The sequence below is a fragment of the Buteo buteo genome, chromosome 7 (genome assembly GCF_964188355.1).
Source record: "Buteo buteo chromosome 7, bButBut1.hap1.1, whole genome shotgun sequence".
Classification (NCBI taxonomy): domain Eukaryota; kingdom Metazoa; phylum Chordata; class Aves; order Accipitriformes; family Accipitridae; genus Buteo; species Buteo buteo.
The window spans coordinates 29942963-29963911 of NC_134177.1; the positions used below are offsets into that span (position 1 = coordinate 29942963).

The following is a 20949-nucleotide window of genomic DNA, read 5'->3' on the forward strand; positions in this document are numbered from 1 at the left end:
ACCTTCACCTCAAAGAAGGCTGATCCAAATGTTGGCCACCGGTGTATCATTTTCAAGAAGGCAATCTTGGCCTCATCCACAGTTTTTCCTTCATGTTTACTATATGCTGCAGTAATGCTCTGTTTAGAAAAAAGGATATAAAGCCTATTCAGTTGGCTACAGGCAGGTTTCCAATGTCCAGCATTAGCACCAAAGACAGCATCAGATCATCACCAAGATCAGTCTTTTGCCCACAGCAACAGAATACTGTAAAAATGCAAATAGCCTACCACGCCATGGGGCAAGGTGGAGGCAGAACCTCCCCAGTATTCGTTACTAATGAGTTGGGTGAAGGAAGTCCAGGAGCCCAAGGGAATGGATTTCAGGGCAGAGGGGCAATATGGGGTGAAACAAAATTCAGAAAGCCCATGTTCAACACCCACAGACATGTATCACATTTTCTGCTGAATCGTGTAGGGTGAATTTTCCCTCTGTATTTGAAATAGTGTCCTGTATCTTCCTTAGTGGAGTAAGTGATAAGTACCTGGTGAAACTTTCTTGCCTTTTGGTGGATAAAAGAGCCTTTTGCTGTGAGTAGCATGCACATGGTACAAAGCAACTGATTTGCTGGCCAAATTATGAAATATTTAGGACACATCTTAATTTTCTGTTTTGCTACAAGGTCCTCAAATCCCCAGACCAATCACTGAATTTCCTGTCTCTAACTCTTCTTCTGGGCACTGAAAATAGATTTGTATCTCCAAGAAAGATGCACATCTCAAATCAATTGTCCAGGGCTGCAGATATCTTTCAGAGCTTTGGTAGAGAGGATACAAAATCTGGATTGTAAGAAGAAAACAGCAACATCCAATAGTGTCCCTCCATAGTGCTTTCAAAGACTATCAGATCAAAAAGGTAGCATGGCTCAATATCTTCTCTCATAAAGCTCTGTGTCAGTAGTATGAGTAATGAAAGCTGATGTTCTTACCTTCTTCCATTCATCTGATGAGATTGCTCGGAGCAGATTGTCTGGCACCAGCTCCTTCAGGATTTTGGGGATGGTTGCCAGCTGTGTGCGGTCATTGTTGAAGCGCACTTTATAAATCAGCCCTGCCAGCTGGACAGCTTCATCCTTGGAACATTTGTGGTAGCCTCTGAGGTACTTCGGCAACTCCTGGAAGAGACCAGCTTTGAATCCACACAGAATGGGCTGAAGCAAACACTGACTTATGCATTCTAAATCTGTGAGGTCAGGATGTGAGTCATGCCAAACACAGTCCAAGAACATCCCAAGAACTTCTGACTCCTTCTGGAGGTTCTCTGGATGATTCTTAAAGGTCCTTTCCAACCCAAACCATTCTATTATTCTCCATACAATTACAGAGCAAGACAAGCACCTCCAGGGAACAATTAGGTAAGGGAACTGTGCTCCTAACATAAGCAGTAAAGCTAAGGTGTGAACCGTGAGAAATGAATCTGCTCCTGAGGCTAAGCTGTGCCCTACAGAGGTATTCGTATTCCTCTGGAGGCTCTATAATGCAGGCCTTGGAGAGGGAGATGGTAATACTCTAGCAGGTGTACTTTCTCAGGAGTATTTCTTGGATGACATTGCCTGCCATTATGTTTATGCTTTAGGGAGCTGGTTACCTGGTGGTAATGAAAAATAGAATCAGCTTTCAGGTCCTTCCCAGGAGTTACATTCAGCCATAGCTTTCTCATGAAGTATACCTCATAAGCCACAGACATAGCAGCCCCTAAGGAAACATCTTGTTAGTATTCTCTGTATCGCTGTACAGTTCTGCAGCTTTTAAATGGCTTGTGAGTTTCGTCAGAAATGTAATTCTGGTTTTAATAGTAACAAAATTAGTAACAAAAAAGTACAAAAGGCCATTTTAGATGACTGAGAAAGTGATTAGTTGTCGGTTCCTGGACACTGATCATGCAGTGATCTAAGGTGCAGGCTCTTCAGAGATGGAGGAAAAAGTTGAGGATGCCTGCAGTATGAGTGTTTGTTATTTCCTGGTGCTCATGACAGCTGCCTGCCAATGTGCAGCACACCTGAATTCTATTCTACTTATGCAGGTACATTCCCTGATGGCTGTGTTAACAGAAATGAATTGTGATTTAGTGCACCCACATCTCTATGCTGTGATTTTCAGAGCTCCTAGCAGCTCTATCAGCTGTGAGGAGAAGAGAGAAGTTAGAAAGTCTTAGATATGTAGATAGTGCTTCAGGAAGCTGAACCTCAGCTATCCTGAAATAAGCTAAGATCAGGATAAATTAATATGGAATTTGAGTGGAGTTTGAGTTTGATGTAGATTTCAAAATGTTTGTTATACATGGGGTGAAGTGCAAAGAATTGCTGTCATTAGTTATATTGTTTTATTCTAACAAGTGTCCCCCTGGCAATACAACTTGTGCTTTGGTATCATCAGGTAATAATCTAGACAACAATTTTCTAACAATCCAAGGAATGGGTGTGGCGCTGTGTAAAGAACCTGTTTACATGTGTTGGCTCATACCTGATCTGGCAATGCATGAGACTTGGACTGTAAAGACGATGAACCTATCTAACTTGTGTGCATGCAGCTGTGTGTTTTGGATGCAACAGGTCAAAAAATCCTGGGTACCAATTAAAATTTCTGGAGAGATCCCCCCACAAAGATGTTCTGGTGTTTCTGATAGCCAGTGCTTGGCTGCATCAGGTCACTGATCTTACTGCTGGTGCAGGCAATAACTGTGTATGTACAAACAAAAATGATATAAGGCTCTGCCACATGCTTCCCAAGATGGAGTAAATCCTACTGGATAAATTTGCTGCTTCCCCAGTTCAACACAGTGTCTCATGCAGTTTCTTGTCATGCTGGCTTTCTCCTTACCATCTTTCCCTGGTTTGTTCCTCCTGTTCCAGTCTGTCACCTGCCTTAGTGAGTCAAAGAAGTAGTCTGCTTCATTCTGACTGATCACCTGAAAAAGAGGCCAAGCAATGAAGGGGGGAAAGGAGGGACTAGAGGATCAAATAAAACACTGCCTGTGCCAACATACCCAAGTATAAGGCTGAATTTTCTTTCCCTGTCTACAGTGACAGAGCACAATTATGGCAGGAAAAACAGAGGCAAGGGGAAAGAAGTAGAGAAATAGGAGAAGGAAGGCTCAAATGATGTACATTTCATATAGGGATTTTTATTGCATCTTCTGTTCCTTTTTTCTTTCCAACCTGCTTATTGACGTCAAGCTAAAGATGCCTACCTTATTCTTAGCCATCTCCTCTTTGTAAAATACTGGCACATACTGGGTTCCTCTTTTCAGGAATGCAGCACATCAGGCACTCCCCATGCTTGGAATCAGTGCTGCTTTTGCCTTGATCACAGCTCCAGAGAGAAAGGACCTCTCAGAAAGGCAGCCAACCCAAGCTTCAGCTCAGACAAGGCAAGGTCAGCCACTGGTGCTGGTCAGCCACTGCTGTCCCTAATAGTAAAGGGTACTGTACATGTGCAGCACATCTCCTGGGCGAAGCCTGAGTGGGAAAGGGCTGAATCCAGCAGTATGCAACATGGAATTTGCTACCATCCCGGCAGCTGCAAGAAAGTGGTTGTCTCCTCTGCTTTTAGTACCACCTGTATACCGGCAGACTGATAGCAACTCTGCATCTCCATCCAGCCCCTTCAAGAGACTCAAAATAATTGTCAGGTGCTAAAAGTTTGAGCCTAGGTTGTATCCCCTCAGTAAGACAGAAGCAGTAATGACCTACTCTGTTGCTTGGCTTCATATATGGTTGTTTAGGTGGCCTGGTAAATAAGTAAGAGAGGAGCAGGGAGTCTGGCTACCCTGCCATAGTCAAGAAGAGTTACCTTGTCTGCAATCTTCACAAAGAGGCTGAAACCTTCCCAGGAGCTCAGCTGTAATTTGGAAGCTATGTTCTGACACAGAATCCGGATTTTGGTGTTTGTTCCCACATCAAATGTCTATGAGATAACAAGGCTCTTGTTACACAGAGGACAGGAAGAAATTAGAACACTGAATGTCTTGAAACGTGCTCCTGCATGAACACATCATGGCGGGGAAAATGGTCAAGGCTGGGAAAACAAGTTCTCACCTGTTCTGTTTCATTGGGGAAGCAAATCTTGTGGGAGATCTTAGTGTTGTTCTGTAAGATGGCCTCAACCTCCACAGGATGAGGTGCCCACTTCCTGGAGCCACTCCTGGAAAATGCCACCACCATCATAAGAGAGATCCGTGCTGCATGTTTAATCTTTGAGGAGTTGAACAACAGTATTCTATCTGAACAACAGACTCCATCCAAAATGTGTGATGGGGTGGGCTCCAATGGAACTTCACCTCAGTGCAAATTCAGTGTAATAAAAGCAAGAAACTGAGGGTCTTATTAGCCTGTATATTAAAAGTCTGTTCTACTCGGCAAGGAGGTTGCAGGGATAAGGCACCTTCCTAGCCAGTACCATTACTCCTTCTATATATTCAGCAACATTTTTCCTTACTGTTATTGAAGTGTGAAGATAGTGGCTACAAGGAGACATACATTTTATTTAATTCTTGCATCAGCAAAAAGATATGCATTCAGACACAAAATGAGTTACAGCTCAGGAGCCAAGTACCAGAAAAGTTTGGAGGGCCACTAGAAGCATTACATTTTATATAAGAGCTGGCATGTAATCACTGATTCAAGAGGTGCTTAAGCTGTACAATCCCAGTTCTTGGAAATTATACCTCAGAGCAGAGCTGTCTTTTAAAGCAAAGGAACTGGCCCTGAAGTCTGAGTCATGCAAAAACCTTGATACAGTTAAAATGAGGACAAATCTAGCACATTACCTTCTGGGGCTGGTATTTTCCTGCCCTCGGTGGCACAGAGCAGGCTGTTTAGAGATGTTGTACACCACACCTTATGGGCCAAACTCCTCTCTCACACTGGGCCAATCTCTCAGGAAGAGAGCTTAGTCTGGCATCCAGCTTTAGTTGTGTGGCTTTGAAAACATTTTTTTCTATTAAATAAAGTGGCAGTTCCTTTTGGAGGAAAAAAAACCCTGACTGTAACCAAGTTGAACAGCATGTGCTTTGGTACTGTGCAGGCACTGTAAGGAGTGTGGACCTACCCAACTCAGTCATCTATTCCTGGACTTGCTGCAGAGGGAGGTCATAGGAGACCAAGAAAACACAGCAGTTTGGCTGGAGGCACAGGGCCATCTCTCCTTGCAGCCTCAGCTCAGAATTCATTGCCAAGGCAAGATCTGCTTAACAGCCATCAAGGTGCTCGCTGATTCCCTTGCCAGGAGTCTGGGGATGAAGCTGTAAAGCTGTTTATGGAGGAAAAATTATACCCAAGGGCTCAGCTGGCTTCCACTCCACATATTGTAGGTCAGTCCTTTGAGCTGCCTGCTCTCCCCTTTCCAAAGAGAGTAGGTTACTTAACAGGGAGTAGTTGGGCTAGATGATCATTGTAGGTCCCTTCCAACTGAAATATTCTATTCTATTCTATTCTATTCTATTCTATTCTATTCTATTCTATTTAGAGCAGATGCAGGTTCAATCTTAGGAAAAGAAATACTCTTAGAAAACAACATTTGTCTTTGTTCCTCTTCCCATCCCCCAGGCTCCAGATCTGAGGCAGTTTAGCAGATAGAATTCTTCTCCCAAACAGCCCATTCTGCTTTTCCCTCCATGTTTCCCCACTCTAAAGAAGCTCTATACAGCTCAACAGGGCTTAGAGCATGAATAGCACATGATATAGGGAGGCAGGAAATTTTCAGTCTTCTCTATAGAAAAAAATAATGAATAGCATTCCTCGCCATGCATTTTTCAGGCACTTCAAAGGCGAGTTCAATGTGCAGTGACATTTCCCAGCAGTGCCAAAACCCATCCACTGCAAGGGGGACAGCCACTGTGTTAGCATTCCCCTTGAGCCTGACCCACAGAGCTCACAGACCAAATGCAGGGCCCAGCCTAAGAGAAGGGGGAGGATGGAGGAACTGGAGGGAGAAATCATTAGGCAGCTTCTTTGCTGAAGAGATCTGTGGCAGGCAGGTGGTAACTCACAGCAGGATCAAAAGGGAGAAGGCTGGGGTTAACCTTGATGCCAAAGCACTGTGTTCTCAGACCAACAAGCTGGGTAATTCCAGTGCCTGGCAGAATCTAGGGAAACCTTCCCCCTACAGTTCAGCTGATCCTTCCTGAAATCCTGGTAGCCCTTCTACTCTCTCTGTTTGTGTCATGTTCATTATACCAACAAGTCATTCAGAAGGTCAGGAAGCACTGTGGTTTGGAGGCCTTATTGCTTCAACCCTCACCAGGACTGGGGTAATGCCTAGTGGTCTGAGAAGTGCCTTGCTTTGAGCAGCCATGTAAGTGTCAGGGCTTTGCTCATTTGGGTTTCTTCAAAGAACGGGAATTGATTATGTTGATCCTCTCTTCCCAGCATGGATCTTCTTTGCTTCACTGTCAGAAAACCAACAGAGCCACGTTAGCACTCTGCAAAGGTCAGTGACTTCAGTGGTGCCACCCCACTATGAGTAAAACCTAGTATTTTTAGCTGCACATTTGCAGCTCTGTGCTACTGACATTCAGCAAACTCAAGACTGATCTTCAGGCACACATAAGAGGGACAAGGACATGCTGCCTCACCAAAGGAAAGAAAGGTCAGGTCCTCATCAGTGACAATGCAGGATTTCATTTCAAGCTGCATGCCCTTTAGGATGTTTGAAATACCCAGCTCTGGGAGTCAAGTGATTATGTATGATGTTGAACTTTTAAAAATGTTGCTAACTCTGTGAAAGAAAAACGTGAAACTGTGACACAGACCTCTCTTAGTGGTTCAAAGTCTGTAAGGGAGTTAAAAATAATTATCACTTTAAAAAAAAAAAAGGGATGTAAAGAGGGAAAGGAAAGGAAGAGCCTCAATTTTTTAGCCTGTGAGCTTTTTGGCACCTGATTCATGATTTTTGAGCTGGCTATATGCTGGATCATTTACCTCATCACTGTCTGAATCCTCCGACTGCACTCCAGGGCCAGTGTTTCTTTCTGACGTGTCTCCATGAACTTCTGGGCATGTTTCAGCAGTGACTTGCTGGGTGGGAACAGGCCAGTGCAGAGCCAAAGGAGCTGCCAGCCCTTGGTCACACTGTACCTGTGAACACAAAGCAAATGGTTCTGCTATAGCCACATAAAATTCTTTGTTTGACCACACACCAGCTACAGGGAAGAGAAACAGAACATACGCTCATACATATGGTATGTTGTGCCATTCAGCAGAGAGCTGCAAATCAACAGAGACTTCACACAGGATCTGGCAGCCATTTTCTGTGCAACAACCACAGCCTGTAAGTGAGGACAATGCTAAATCCTGGCTGATGAATATTCATGACAGTTGCAAATTTCATGAATAAATATAAGCTCCAGTTTAACAGTCATCTTGGCAGCAGTGATCCTGGTGCCACCCTCTTGGAAAGCCACTGTCAATTTGCTGTTCAAGCTCACATGTATTTGGATTGTGCTTTATCAGGTGTTTGTATTCACCTGCCCTCTGTGCTAGCCAGCTTGCACAAGCACTTCGCATGCAATCGACTTTCCCTCACACATGGTCCTGGTCTGAAACATGAGCATGTGGATGGCATTGTATAATGAGGTAGTTACAGTTCTAAAACACTCCAGATGAAGTTTATACAATTTTCAGGCAGAAAGCCAGTTCTTCCAGCCTCTGGACCTGTGAAATCTGCCAGTTGAAGTTCTTCTGGCATCTCACCCTCACCAGGAAGAAAGGTTCTGCAGCCAGGAGGTGGTCAGTCATTCTACCTTCAACACCAGGAGCAGAACAAACTTCAGCTCTGTCCCAGGGATTGCTCTGAAACACTAAATGGTGTGAAGTGGTTTTAGTTGGGAAAGTAAGCAGGTCTGCCTCTGAATGGGCACCAAAGTCTGCTGAATAAAGAGGTCCTGGCTTCTTTATTCCCATTTACTTTTCTAATTTTGCAGAGGAAGACACACTATTTTAATCCCATTTATACTCTATAGATCAGTGGTGTTCATGTCTATGTGAGAGCGGGACACGGTCCACAGCACAGTAGCCTGGGAAGGATGAACGATTTGTTGCTCTGGCTGTTCTAATGAAAATATATGGAAATAGCCACCTTTCAAGCATTGTTTTTTCCACACCAGTGATCCCTCTCAAAACAGTGAATGACCCATGGGACTAAATTGGTAGAGTACATCAGACATGGCACTGGCACCATGGTTACAGACTATGCATTAAATAGCCTGTAAGATTTACTGCACACAAGGAATTTTACTATTTAATAGTTACACGCATGGTAAAGGTTCCACTAAGTTTAATATTTGTGGAACAGTAAGAAAGAAAATAAGCAAATAGAAGCTCCTTCTCTAACTTTTGCAGTGACACAATGCAGCTAGAAACAGACAAACCATTTTGTTAATAATTAGTGTTACTTTAAGCTTCTTTTTGCAATTCAGTTCCCCTGGAAGTAGGTCAAATTACCATTTTATGAGTGGGGAAGAAAACACCAGCCTGTTTTGGAGACTTATACATGGGCAGGGACCTGTGTAACCAACCTTTTCTGCAAGGCAGTTGTGTAACCTAATTAATATAACTACTCAAAGGTATTCACTGGTGGTAAAAGATCTGGTGTGAACTATGTGCTTATAGGAGGGAAATATTGTCATTGGGAAACCTAAAACAAATGGAGGGCAGAGCAGCGACTGAAAGCATGCAAGAATTCTATGCAGTGCCATATTTTTTCCACAGACTGCCTTGGGAGTAAGAGGGCTTCGGTAACACTTTGCTTGCCTCACACAATACTGCACAGACATGAGCATTGAATGCTGATGGGAGCAAAGCAGCAGCTCAAGGGAGACAAGTAATAGTCCTGCTCTGTGGCCTCTCACTGCCAGTCAGTGGTCCTGAGTGCTCCGTAAAGGTAAGCCCCACAGCACTGCCTGGAAAAAGGGGGAAGGGAAGGTGTCACTCCAACATTTGGGCATCCTTCCCCTCTGTCCCCACCCCATCACAAGTGTAGCAGGGGTTCCTGATCACCAGCTGTACTTGACCCCTGGGTCTGCAGAAGCAGGGTATGTGCACCCGGTTAAGTACCTGTTTCTGTTCTCAGTCAGTTGCTTCATAATCTGACAGTAAATCTCATCCCGCAGGACCTCCTCCTGGATAGCTGCTACAAATATCTGGTCAGTGACTTCCACAGAGGAGTGTGTCTGTTTTGAGGGATAGTCTCCCATGAATTTCATGATGGGTGAATGTGCTGTTAAGGACAAAAGCAGGCCAATTTTGGAAGGTAAATGGGAAGTCTCACCTGGATCCTAACATGTCAGTGACTCTGTTGATGTCTAAGTAGCAAATACTGGGAGGACAGTCTGGAACATATTCTCCACCTGTCCTCTACCCCCTTTCCATGTGCAGCAGTCACTGCTTGGCTGTGATTTGTACCGTATTAGCTGCTTGCTCTGAGCATATGCAGTAAATCTCACCCACTCCTAAAGCCACGTTCTGAGTTCAGTGAGCCATCAAGAGTTGTGGAGCATTTGGAGGGAACAGGACCTTTCCTCTGTAGACAAGGGAAACAAAGTTGATACCCCCCACCTTGATGTAAACATATCCCCTATAATGTGGATGCGGTACTATCTCAATGGAGGCAAGTTTAGTGGAGGTAGCTAGCTCTTCCTTCCCCTGAGCGTTCTCAGGTCCCAAAGAGAAGAGTCAAAGGATATCAATGAAGGCCTGGCAGGCTAAATCCCGAAGATCAGGGTCTGTGCATGCTCTCTTCAGCAAGGGCTGTTTCAAGGGCTCCTTAGAGTGTGCCCACAGTTGACTGCGCCCGCGGGATTTCTGGAGAACAGCTTTGCTGATGGATTCCTTCTCAGGAGTCCTGTATGAAGACAAATGCAGACAATACAAAATTACTGGATCAGTATTGCTATGAACATAGGAGGTCATTATCACAAAGACTTATCTCTAGGCATGTTCTTTCCCAAGACAGTGATCTCCCATCTTGTTTGATTATGCAGGTCAACAAGAACAGGAAAATGTAGTTTCTTGTAGATCCAGAAGGGAGAAGGCTTGCAAAAAGAAGAGAGGATTTAGAAGACTAATTTTTCACCTACTCGCCAAGGCCTGAAATGTTGTGTATGCTCACTAGCTGGTAAGTGCTGAAGAAGAGGTGAGAACTAAGAATAGGGCCTCCTGGAAAGAAATAAGTCCAGCTGGGGTTCTTCTACTCTTTCCTTTGCATTTCTGCAGACAAAAGATACAAGTAGGCCATGTGCCAGAATCTCTGCACGTCCAAAGTCATACTTAATTACAGGGAACAAAGAAAAGAAACCCAATCAGAAATGGGAGAAGCTGTTACATCCTAGGCTTTAAGGATCACTGAAGATCAACAAGAACTTTCCTAGGGTGCACACTACACAGAGAGCTTCACCTGAAGTGTTCATAGGAGAACTCCTCCAGGGTGTAAGGCTTCACTTTGAGATCCTCCTCATCAGGTTCATCCATGTAGGAGTTCTGTGAAGCTGTCCTCCTCTGGTCTGGAGACATCATCAGCAAGCTCTGGAATGACACAGCCTCGTAGAGATGTCACATGGACACAGGTCTTTGCACAGATTGTCAGGTGTTACTCAGCATATATGTGCAGATGGCATATACTAAACTTGAGTACTCTGTGCTGCAGGAGAGCTTCTGTCCCCTAAGCAGCATCTTCAGAGACTCAAGAAAGACTTGGGAATAGTTGACTCAAGGGAGTAATTTGCATAGTCTCAACAGTGGTGGCCATCAAAATGTATGTGATTATCCAAAGCACAACACTTGTTAAAAATGCACCTGCTTATCACTGGTGTGTTTTTCCCCCACTTTTTCAGCTTTTTACTTGTTAGCCCAGTATCTAATATAGTGAATCTCCAAAACTGAAGACAAAATTGTTAGCAGAGTGATCAATGGGAAACCTTGACTCCCTCAAAGAGCATACTCTTTTAAAGTAACCTGCTGCACTTAGAGCTTCCCTTGAGCCCAGTCAAGCCCAATTAAGCCCAGTATGAATACAGGAAAATTCAACTGCACACCCATTTCCATTAATTGCTACCAATTCCAGGCACTGAAATCCCTAATGGTGAATAGACCATTTTTTTGGAAGTCATTGCTTTTGTGCAACTGCAGTCTTCTCCTTAGAGTTTGGACTAGGTTTGATTTTGTTTTCAGACAGGACAAAATGAAATGCTTTGCTTCAATGGGAGATATAGAACTTGTCTGACTTTGGAGGAACAACTAACTTCCAGTTATAAATTTAATCATATTTAACACTGTTATTATCATTTATCTTCTAGTCTTTTCAAAGAGAGTGCTCAGCTTTTCTTACCAGTACTTGACTAGAGGGTTTTGTGAGAGAAGGAATGGTGTAGATCTCTTCCAAAAATACATTCCCTGTTTTGCCTGTCCTTTCATTCTGGGCACAGGTCCAGCCAGAGTTTGCATCCAGCCTTTTGTCTTCGATGAAGATTAGCAAGTCTCCCTTCTTGAAGGACAGGATGGCAGGATCTTCTGGAAAACAGAATAAGGGAGTACTGTTCAGGCTTGACAGTCCAGGAAGATGCAAAGGGATTGCAACATGAAAGACAAGGGAATTGTGTTTTGAAGGTCTGAATTCAATTAGCAATAGAAAGTGATTTGTGTAAATATGACTAATTATCCAGTAACACTTCAGAGAAATCACTTAAATTTCCTCTGACAGGCTGATTTTGATCCACTGAGGGCAATGGCAAAAATCCATTTGTTCCAAATTGATGCTGCCTTTGTGTCTAGAACTGGCAGCAAAGTATGAAAAGAAAGTAGTTGTAAGTAGGTGAAGTTAATGTTTACAATTTAATCCCCTCTCCTCTGTTCCAGCCAACTATATTCCACAGAAAATTCCAGTTTAGCACCTCTGTGAAATTTTTCTGGAAAGTATTTCCAGGGAGCCCAGATCCAACTTCCTACTACAAGAAGGCTGAGTTATTGGACACTGTACTATCTAAATAAAATATGCAAAGAAGTAGAAGGAGGAAGGAAAGTTAATTTGTATGCAAAGGTATTGAATCACATTGCCTTATGCTCTGTATTGCTGTGCTGATCACTATGCATCCCTCCTGGAGCAAATGGACTCTTGCTCAAGTTCTCTCTCTTCTCTTCGAGCTCTTTTAAATGAGTGCTGTGGGTTCTCTCAAGATTTCTTCCCTAGCCTGTAGAAAAGTTATAAGTCTTACCTTGGGATTTTTTCTCATGCATTGCCACAGCAAATCGTGATCTCTTCTTCAGTCCTTCCAGGAACATGACAACCAGTTCAGCAATGACAACACTGTTTACAGATGTTAGGACAAACTCCTCGCCACGAAGTGTGATGAGAGTGCAGCTCTGTCCAAATGACTTCACTGCCCTATGTATTATTGAACAGATTGTTACCAGAGCATCTGAAAAACTTACAGACCCATCTGCAATCACATCCAAGGCACCTACACCTTCTTGCAGACAAATCCCTTACAGTGAGTGTTGGTAGTTATAAATTTGCCTTCTCATGAGCTGGTAGGTGTGAAGGACTGAAGTGTTTCAGGTTCACTCTGGACTCCACCATGTTTTGTACAGAAGTACTTCATTATAGACAAAAGAACACCCTTCTTTTGGAGTAACTGAGCAACTAATTAAATCTGTGACAGTCCTCACAGAGGTACTTTTGTGTATGTAAGACCCTATTCTCTGAGTGATCTGATGCAAGGATATGTGCCCTGAGCAAGCCAATGGTTACCCTCTTTCCCTCAGTTATCCTGTTCAGGTCCATCACACCTGAGAAGTATATGAACTCCTAGCATGCATAATAGACGATGGCTTAACTATCGTAGTTATTTGGGCCATTCTTGTCTTGATGCATGTCTGTGCTTCCTTATACCTTTCTGACTGAACACAATCATCTTTCCTTCCATCAGCTGGGAAGATTCATCCATTTCAGTATTTCCTTTACAGGCTGCTCACAACTTGTCCCCTTCTGTTTCCCAGACCTAGACTAAACCACCTTTCCAGGCTCAGATCAAATCACCTAGGGGGACGGCAGAGAAAGTACACCTCCCTCCTATATGGAAAACCCTTTCTGAGTATGGGCAGAGATGCCTTCCTCAGATCTTGTCTTTCTGGGGCAGTCACCTGTTTGTGTGGATGCCAGTTATCTCTGGGAAGGTCAGCTCAAGGAGCCGCTTTTCTGACTCATCCAAGAAGCAGATACCTTTCCAATTTATGGCAACAATAAAGTGGTTCTTGGGCAAGCTGGGACCTGAAAATGCAGAAAAAACTTATCAATGCTTTACAAGTCCTTCTCTATTGATCTTATATCTGTCCTCTACTCCCAAGCTCCCAAGATTACCTGAAAATTTAGTGACTTCAAAGAATCGGGAAAAAAGCAAAGGCCACTGAAAGCGAGCAAAATCTACAAGTTGTTCCTTCACAGTCTGACGGGACAGACGGTCCTGCGTGTATGGAGCCTGCAGTATAAAAAGATATGCAAGGTTTTCTCGGTAAAATCTGGTTTGCATGATCTGCAGACAATAAAGAGCAGGCCTGATCCCAGAGGTTCCCAACAGTCCTCTGCTGTCACTGGCGTCAAGGGTAACTGGAGAAAGTCAAATCAGGAACAGCCTCCAGGGGCCCAAGCCACATGCAGCTGAGGATGCCCACAGGCATGTGGCTTCCAAATTTCCCTCAAATTCCCACTGACTGATCTGTTCAGAATCTAACACACTTTGGGTGCCAGGGAAATAATTCAGGTAATCCATTTCCAGATCAAAACCAATATTCCATCTCATACCCATCCTGACTCAGTTGTCAGATGGGAGATAAAAAGCCTTAAAAGATAACCTATTCAGAGATTTAAATATACTTTTTTCATTCTGCCCCCTGCCCCTGTTAAGTCCAACATGGAAGAGTGAGTGGAAAGGTTCTCCACTCCCCCAGCCCTAATTAACTATTTAGGATATACAAACTGAGATGTTTTTCCTTCTTCCCCCAACAGACTATTCATAAATGGAAATGGTGAAAGAAGCAGAAGCTGGTACTTGAGAGTGGTTACCCAGCAGTGCCAAACAAACCTCTTACCTTAGCATGTGCATAGGTTATAAGGCTCACCCACTTTTCCAGGGGCTTGGACTTCAGCTGTTTCACTGGGATACAGTCATGGAGCACCTTCTGCACAAGTTCATTGTGGATGGAATCTCCAAACTGGATGTAACAATATTTTGCACCTATCTCCACCAAATCCTCCTCCTGAAACAATTAATCCATTAAAAGAGGCCTAGAAAGATGTCACAGAGTCCAGATAGACTTGTTCAACCTTGAAGCCAGTTTAGGAATAGGGTTTTCTCCATTTTTGTCTGGATAACTCTTGACAGTCATCCAGCATAAGGAGAAATTAACTTCACACAATCATAGCATCAAAGAGATTATTAGCAAAAATATTTTAAAAGGACCCAAACTGCCCCTTTGGACATGCCTCCAACTGCCACATGAACTGAAAGTTGCAGGGAAAAAAAATGTATTAATTACAAGTGGCAGAGTGACAGCTGGTACAATCACCTGGACAGGAATTGGTCATTAAAGGGCAGAAAACTCAGGAGGAATACAGGGATCTTGTAAGGTCATGCAGAGAGGAAATTAGAAAGGCAAAATCTCAGCTAGAACTCAATCTGGCCACTATTGTAAGAGACAACAAAAATGTTTTTACAAATATGTTAACAATAAAAAGAGCCAAGGAGAATATCTATCCTTTAATGGATACAGAAGGGAACATTGCCATCAGAGATGAGGAAAAGGCTGAGCTACGTAATGCCTTCTTTGCCTCAGTTTTTAATAGTGAGACCAGTTATCCTCAGGGTACTCTGCCCCCCCCGAGCTGGAAGGCAAGGATGAAGAGCAGAATATACCCACCTTAATCCAGGAGGAAATAGTGACCTACTACACCATCTGGAAACTCACAAATCTATGGGATGAGACGGGATCCATCCAAAAGTACTGAGGGAGCTGGCAGAGGTGCTTGCCAAGCCACTCTCCATCATTTATCAGCAATCCTGGTCAACAGGGGAGGTCCCAGACAACTGGAGGCTTGCCAGTGTGACTCCCATTTACAAGAAGGGTCAGAGGGAGGATCCAGGGAACTACAGGCCTGTCAGCTTGACCTTGGTACCGGGGAAGATTATGGAGCAGTTTGTCTTGAGTGCGCTCGCATGGCATATGCAGGACAACCAGGGGATCAGGCCCAGCCAGCATGGGCTCACAAAAGGCAGGTCCTGCTTGACCAACCTGATCTCCTTCTATGACCAGGTGACCCACCTAGTGGGTGAGGGAAAGGCTGTAGATGTTGTCTACCTGGACTTCAGCAAGGCCTTTGACACTGTCTCTCACAGCATACTCCTTGAGAAGCTGGCGGCTCATGGCTTAGACAAGGGTACTCTTCGCTGGGTAAAAAACTGGCTGGATGAACGAGCCCAGAGGGTTGTGGTGAATGGATTTAAATCCAGTTGGTGGCAGGTTGCAAGTGGTGTTCCCCAGGGCTCAGTACTGGGGCCAGTTCTGTGTAATATCTTTATCAGTCATCTGGTTGAGGGGATTGAGTGCACCCTCAGCAAGTTTGCAGATGACACCAAGTTGGGAGGGAGGGTCGATCTGCTCAAGGGTAGGATGGGCCAAGGCCAATTGTATGATGTTCAACAAGGCCAAGTGCCGGGTCCTGCACTTGGGTCACAGCAGCCCCATGCAGCGCTACAGGCTTGGGGAAGAATGGCTGGAAAGCTGCCTGGCAGAAAAAGACCAGGGGGTGCTGGTTGACAGCCAGCTGAATATGAGCCAGCAGTGTGCCCAGGTGGCCAAGAAGGCCAATGGCATCCTGGCCTGCATCAGAAATAGTGTGGCCAGCAGGAGCAAGGAGGTGATTGTCCCCCTGTACTCAGCACTGGTGAGGCCGCACCTCAAATACTGTGTTCACTTTTGGGCCCCTCACTGCAGGAAAGACATTGAGGTGCTGGAGCGTGTCCAGAGAAGACCAACAGAGCTGGTGAAGGGTCTAGAGCACAAGTCTTATGAGGAGCGGCTGAGGGAGCTGGGGCTGTTTAGTCTGGAGAAAAGGAGGCTGAGGGGAGACCTTATCACTCTCTACAACTACCTGAAAGGAGGTTGTAGTGAGATGGGTGCTGGTCTCTTCTGTCAGGTGGCTGGAGATAGGACAAGAGGAAATGGCCTCAGGTTGGGCCAGGGGAGGTTTAGATTGGATATTAGGAAAAAATTCTTCACCAGAAGGGTTGTCAAGCATTGGAACAGGCTGCCCTGGGAAGTGGTGGAGTCACCATCCCTGGAGGTGTTCAAAAAGCACATAGGCAAGGCACTTCAGGACATGGTTTAGTGGGCATGGATGATGGTTGGACTCAATGATCTTGAAGGTCTTTTCCAACCTAAATGATTCTATGATTCTGTGATTAAGAATGGAAAGGTTGTTCACAGCCACTAGAAACTTCATTCATCTTCCTGCTTTTTAATGTGGGAAATGTTAATATAGTTTTGTCTCTTTAGGAGTATGAATAAGGAGACCCACCTTCTCACAACGGTATTCTCCAAAGCGGATGCCGCGAATGACTTGGTGGTAAATGAGATCAGTGCTCACAGGATCCTCCTGTGAATTGTGCCAGGGGGTGAAGATTTCCTTCCGGAAGTAGAGCCGCCAGGGCGCATTGCGTTCATGTGTGCCCTGCTCCTTCACTAGCTGTTCACACTGAGAGATGGCATCCAGAACATGATCTCGTCCCCCACCCAGTGACCAGACCTAGAACAAAGGGACACTGCATTTACTGGCATGCCTCCTTTGTATCTGAGTGAAAGACAATAAACCCAAAGCTCCTGATCTCCTGACAGCAAGAAAAACTCTGAAAAGGTAAGCAGATGGATGTGCAAGTTGTACTTTGGTAAATGTGTGTATTTTTATGCACAGTGATGGTATTGGGAAAAGTAAGTTGGAAGTTACGACAAAGCAGCTCTGGTTTGTGATGTTCTATTTGTCTCCTTGTACTTTGCTTATCCCCTGTATATGCCCTTAAGCACACATGCAAGTGTTCCTGTAATCTAAACAAAAATGCCACCTCTGAATTAATTTCATTGCTATTGATGCCTAATCGAGCATCCTGCTGTGTATGTCTGGTTTACAGTATTACTGTAAAAAAAACACCAAAGGGAAGGAGAGGCTAAAATGCCACCATGTGAGCTAACAGCAGCAGCCCTGACAGGGACCTTGGCTTTCAATGCCACATGACAGGGGCTGAATCAGCAGCACTGTAACACGGAACAAGAAAGTAACGTGCAGCAATGTAGGTGGGAAATGCGTCTTTGAGCACAGATCCCTAGCATGTGAGACCTGCTAGTTTCACCCTGCTCCAGCAGTTCTGCAGTGCTGCATGCATGATGAGCAAGTGGGATCTCAGAACATGGTGGGAGACCATAGTGCTGCACTGCCCATGCATGGGAGCAGGGACACTAGTCAATTATGTGACCTGGCAAAGGAAACCTTACAGGCCTGCAGCAGGAATTGCTAAGAGGCTAGCCAACAGAAAGGCAGAATAGGATTATCAGGTCCTGAGATTCAGCTGGGATTCAGAACTGATTTGGTTTGAGCATAGGACTGGGACGGGGTGCCAGGAGTCAGAGGGAGTCCTCAGTGAGGCTGGGTGGACAGCAGCAACTCCACAGAAAGAGAAGGGAGCTTTCATTCTATTTTTCTACACTTTACCTTATCAAACACAGCAATGTAGAGTGAAAAACCAAACACATCCCTCAGTTTGGTTTTATCTGCTATGAACTGACAGATCTCTTTGGCAATGGAAGCAGAGTCTGCAGGGACAGTGATGCTTTGGCCATTCATCAGGGTGACATTAAACATAATGGGTTTCTTCTGCTTTGTTGCCTGTAAGTCAGAGTTAAATGAGAGAAACAAATTATGGGAAAACCTTACTTTTCTGTGAAGAATGAAGACAGCATTTAGATTTAAGAGCTCCACACACTGTACACCCTAGTCAACAATCTTTAAGTGAATCTCCAACACCCACACAGTTTCTTCAATGCATGGTGAGTCTTAAATATAAATTACAAACCTGGAGCAGCACTGGACTCAAGTTCTCTGCTCCCCACAACTCAGGGGAGCTGATTATCACATAACAGTGTGGACTGACAGACTTTTCGTGAGCCTTGTTTGGCCTGATGACTTTTGGGTACAGCCTTACATGCATCAGTGGAGAGACAGCCTGCAGCAAGTACTTTGCCCAGGGAGATGTGTGTTAGGCAACAGGGTCTCTCAGATTTAGGAAGGAATTGAACTGAGGTCTTCACTTGAAGGGGGTGTGCGCACATGTGTGTGTGTTTGTGCGACTTCTAATTACTAGGGTGACATTAAAAGGAAGAGGGAAGGCAATATAGTCCTATCATACACACTTCCTCCCTCCATTTTAAAAGCATAAGCCCTACTCAGTGCTTTCCACAAATGATCGTAAGAGCTTCCCCCAGAGGTGGTTCTGGCCTGTGGCTCCTGAGTGGATGGAGGTTATCTCCCTGCAAATCATGTGTTGCAGCTTTTAAATTACATCCTCCACTGGATTTAGGTTAACTGAATGGCCAGAAGAGGTATGTCTAAGAAGCTGCCCAGACCAAGGCAGCTGGCTTTAATCCCCTTGTGCAATTGATTTCCATGACTGGACTTAGGAAGATCTGTTAGCACAGGCTAGTAAACACAATCCAGTATAAAATGACACAGATCAATATAATTAAGCAAAAAGGGAGTTGCTACCTGAAGTTCCAGCCAGCTCGGAGGTTCAGTCCGTGCTCCATTGACATAGGTACGTCTCAGACGTTCAGCACAATATGGTGCATAGCCTGTGGGCCCATGGTGGATGAAATTCAACAGGTACTATATGCATAGAGCATAAGAAAGAGTTAGGAAATACTAATCCTCATAAAACATTAGAAACCTTCTGCAGCTGATACACTAGACTACAGTGACCAGTCAGCTTACAGTTCACCAGAAAGTATTAAAGGTTAGGGTTGGAATTAGTGTTTGAGACACCAAGTTTTCCCTCATTCTGCAGAGCTTTTAGTCTAAAGAGGAAGACTTGTGTCAGTCTATTCACCATGTTTAACTACATGATAAATATCAGACAGTGGAGACTTTATTCTTATGACTAGGTTAGAGCAAGGGTTAGTGTTTCCAATTGAAGAGCCTGAAGTCTTGTGACATTCTGTATAAACAAAAGTGCTGGGAAGAGGGCTAATTGCAGGTTAGGATTGATGATGATGGTTATTTGTAGTTTTACTAAGTTCTCTGGCAATATCAATAGTGGAAGTCCATGATTAAGATTGGACATTGGAAGAGAAGGGTTGGATAAACTGAGCTTTTGGAGTTTGTATGGCTCTGGTGTCTGGATGACATGGTGTAAGCATGGACTTGTATTTACATACCTGTATTTAGTGCAAGCATGGGTCAGTCACCTGGTTATTTTAATGATTAAGAATATTCCTAGAGATAGGGTATAGTCACGTCTTTCACAAATTCTGCACGGTTCACAGTCTTTGGATGAAGACTGGTGTCAAAACATGTCTATGGCTTGTGTCTTGTTTGTTCCAAGTAGTGTCCATTTAGCAGCATTTATGATTAGATTAATCATTTCAGCTAGGATGTCAATAAAGCAAGGCTGAAGATTCAGGAATATCTATGGATTCTGTTTGCCTCTAAGATCTAGGAGGAAGGCTGATGTCAAGTTGGAGTCACCGGTTGTTGTTTTTTTTCTCCTCTGGTGAAGTGGATTTATCATCCATTTAAATTTGGAAATTAATGAATGATGAAAAAGCCCAAATCTTTGCTGGATTTTGTAGGGCATGGAGATGTAAGGTAAGAACTGGTAAAATATGGGGGTGATTTTATACTGGTGTCTTGACTATATTTAATCACTAGGATTGTAACTGGAGACACCTTTTAAATGTTGGAAAGGCAGAACTGGAGAGGTTAAAATTTGCCAGATTCTTTGCAGATTACAGATCTAAAATGAGGGCTGCGATCAACAACAGAATCCAACTTGTATGATGTGTAATGAAAAAGAATTAAATGTGAGTACTGCAATCATTTCTTTAAATTCCCAGATAAGCATATGAGATGAGATAGTTTCTGCTAAAACCACAGCACCAGATGTTATGGCAGCCAAACGGTTTATGTGGCTGTCTGTATCAAAACATCAAAATACACAAGAAACAAGATCAGCTAAGGCATTTAAGCTTCTGTAGGAAAAGTTAGTAGCGTACCTTCACAAATGTGTCTGAAGGAGGAAAGCAACCAAGGCAAAGTGACAGAAGGATCCAGCCTCGAGCATAGCTGCTCCTGTTGCTGTTTTCAGTGAGTTGTTTGCAAATCTGGCAATAAATCTCATCTCTGTAATAAAACACGTGAAAGCAACAGATAATGATTCACTGTCTGACCTGTCTTTGGCTACGCTTCCACTGCAAGCTTGGCATGATTGCAGCATGATGTAGATCTGAACTAGGTTTAACCCATTAGCTAGGATACCAATTGTAATGTACCACAGGAAATAACTGAGTCATTGGCTTTGGCAGGGAAAGACTCAAGGTATACTTAGTGCCCTTTGCCAGCCCTTGTCACTCAAGCAGTTCAAGTGCAATTCTCATGCTGGATTACCTCCTGTGACAAGCAGGGGACTGTGCAGGGATAACAACTGCTGGGTCATCCAGCTGTGAAATGGCATCGTTGTCCCTCCACATGTGAAACTTGGTCTAAGCTCTCTACAGTATGTGGTTTGTATCTCATGGCTCTTGTCTGTCTGCTTATATGTGGATTTGGGGATAAAGACAGGAGGACACCTGCTTAATTTTATATTTTTAGTAAACTTGGAGTG

At 44.1% G+C, this 20949-nt stretch overlaps 1 protein-coding gene across 3 annotated transcripts in view; it reads right to left on the reverse strand.

Moving 5' to 3' along the window:
• MYO7B (myosin VIIB) overlaps positions 1–20949 on the reverse strand; it is a 51399-nt gene that overhangs the window by 2941 nt on the left and 27509 nt on the right. For all 3 annotated transcript variants that reach the window (XM_075032036.1, XM_075032034.1, XM_075032035.1), the window contains exons 27-45: positions 20342–20468; positions 18837–18956; positions 17787–17960; positions 16602–16829; positions 14117–14284; positions 13389–13506; positions 13172–13298; positions 12244–12413; positions 11361–11542; positions 10431–10558; positions 9721–9878; positions 9092–9245; positions 6959–7114; positions 4076–4181; positions 3831–3944; positions 2859–2946; positions 1627–1733; positions 968–1153; positions 3–119 (exon numbers count right to left, since the gene is read on the reverse strand). In XM_075032036.1, the coding sequence (XP_074888137.1) occupies positions 3–119; positions 968–1153; positions 1627–1733; positions 2859–2946; positions 3831–3944; positions 4076–4181; positions 6959–7114; positions 9092–9245; positions 9721–9878; positions 10431–10558; positions 11361–11542; positions 12244–12413; positions 13172–13298; positions 13389–13506; positions 14117–14284; positions 16602–16829; positions 17787–17960; positions 18837–18956; positions 20342–20468 (2728 nt within the window). The remainder of the gene's footprint in view (positions 1–2; positions 120–967; positions 1154–1626; positions 1734–2858; positions 2947–3830; positions 3945–4075; positions 4182–6958; positions 7115–9091; positions 9246–9720; positions 9879–10430; positions 10559–11360; positions 11543–12243; positions 12414–13171; positions 13299–13388; positions 13507–14116; positions 14285–16601; positions 16830–17786; positions 17961–18836; positions 18957–20341; positions 20469–20949) is intronic.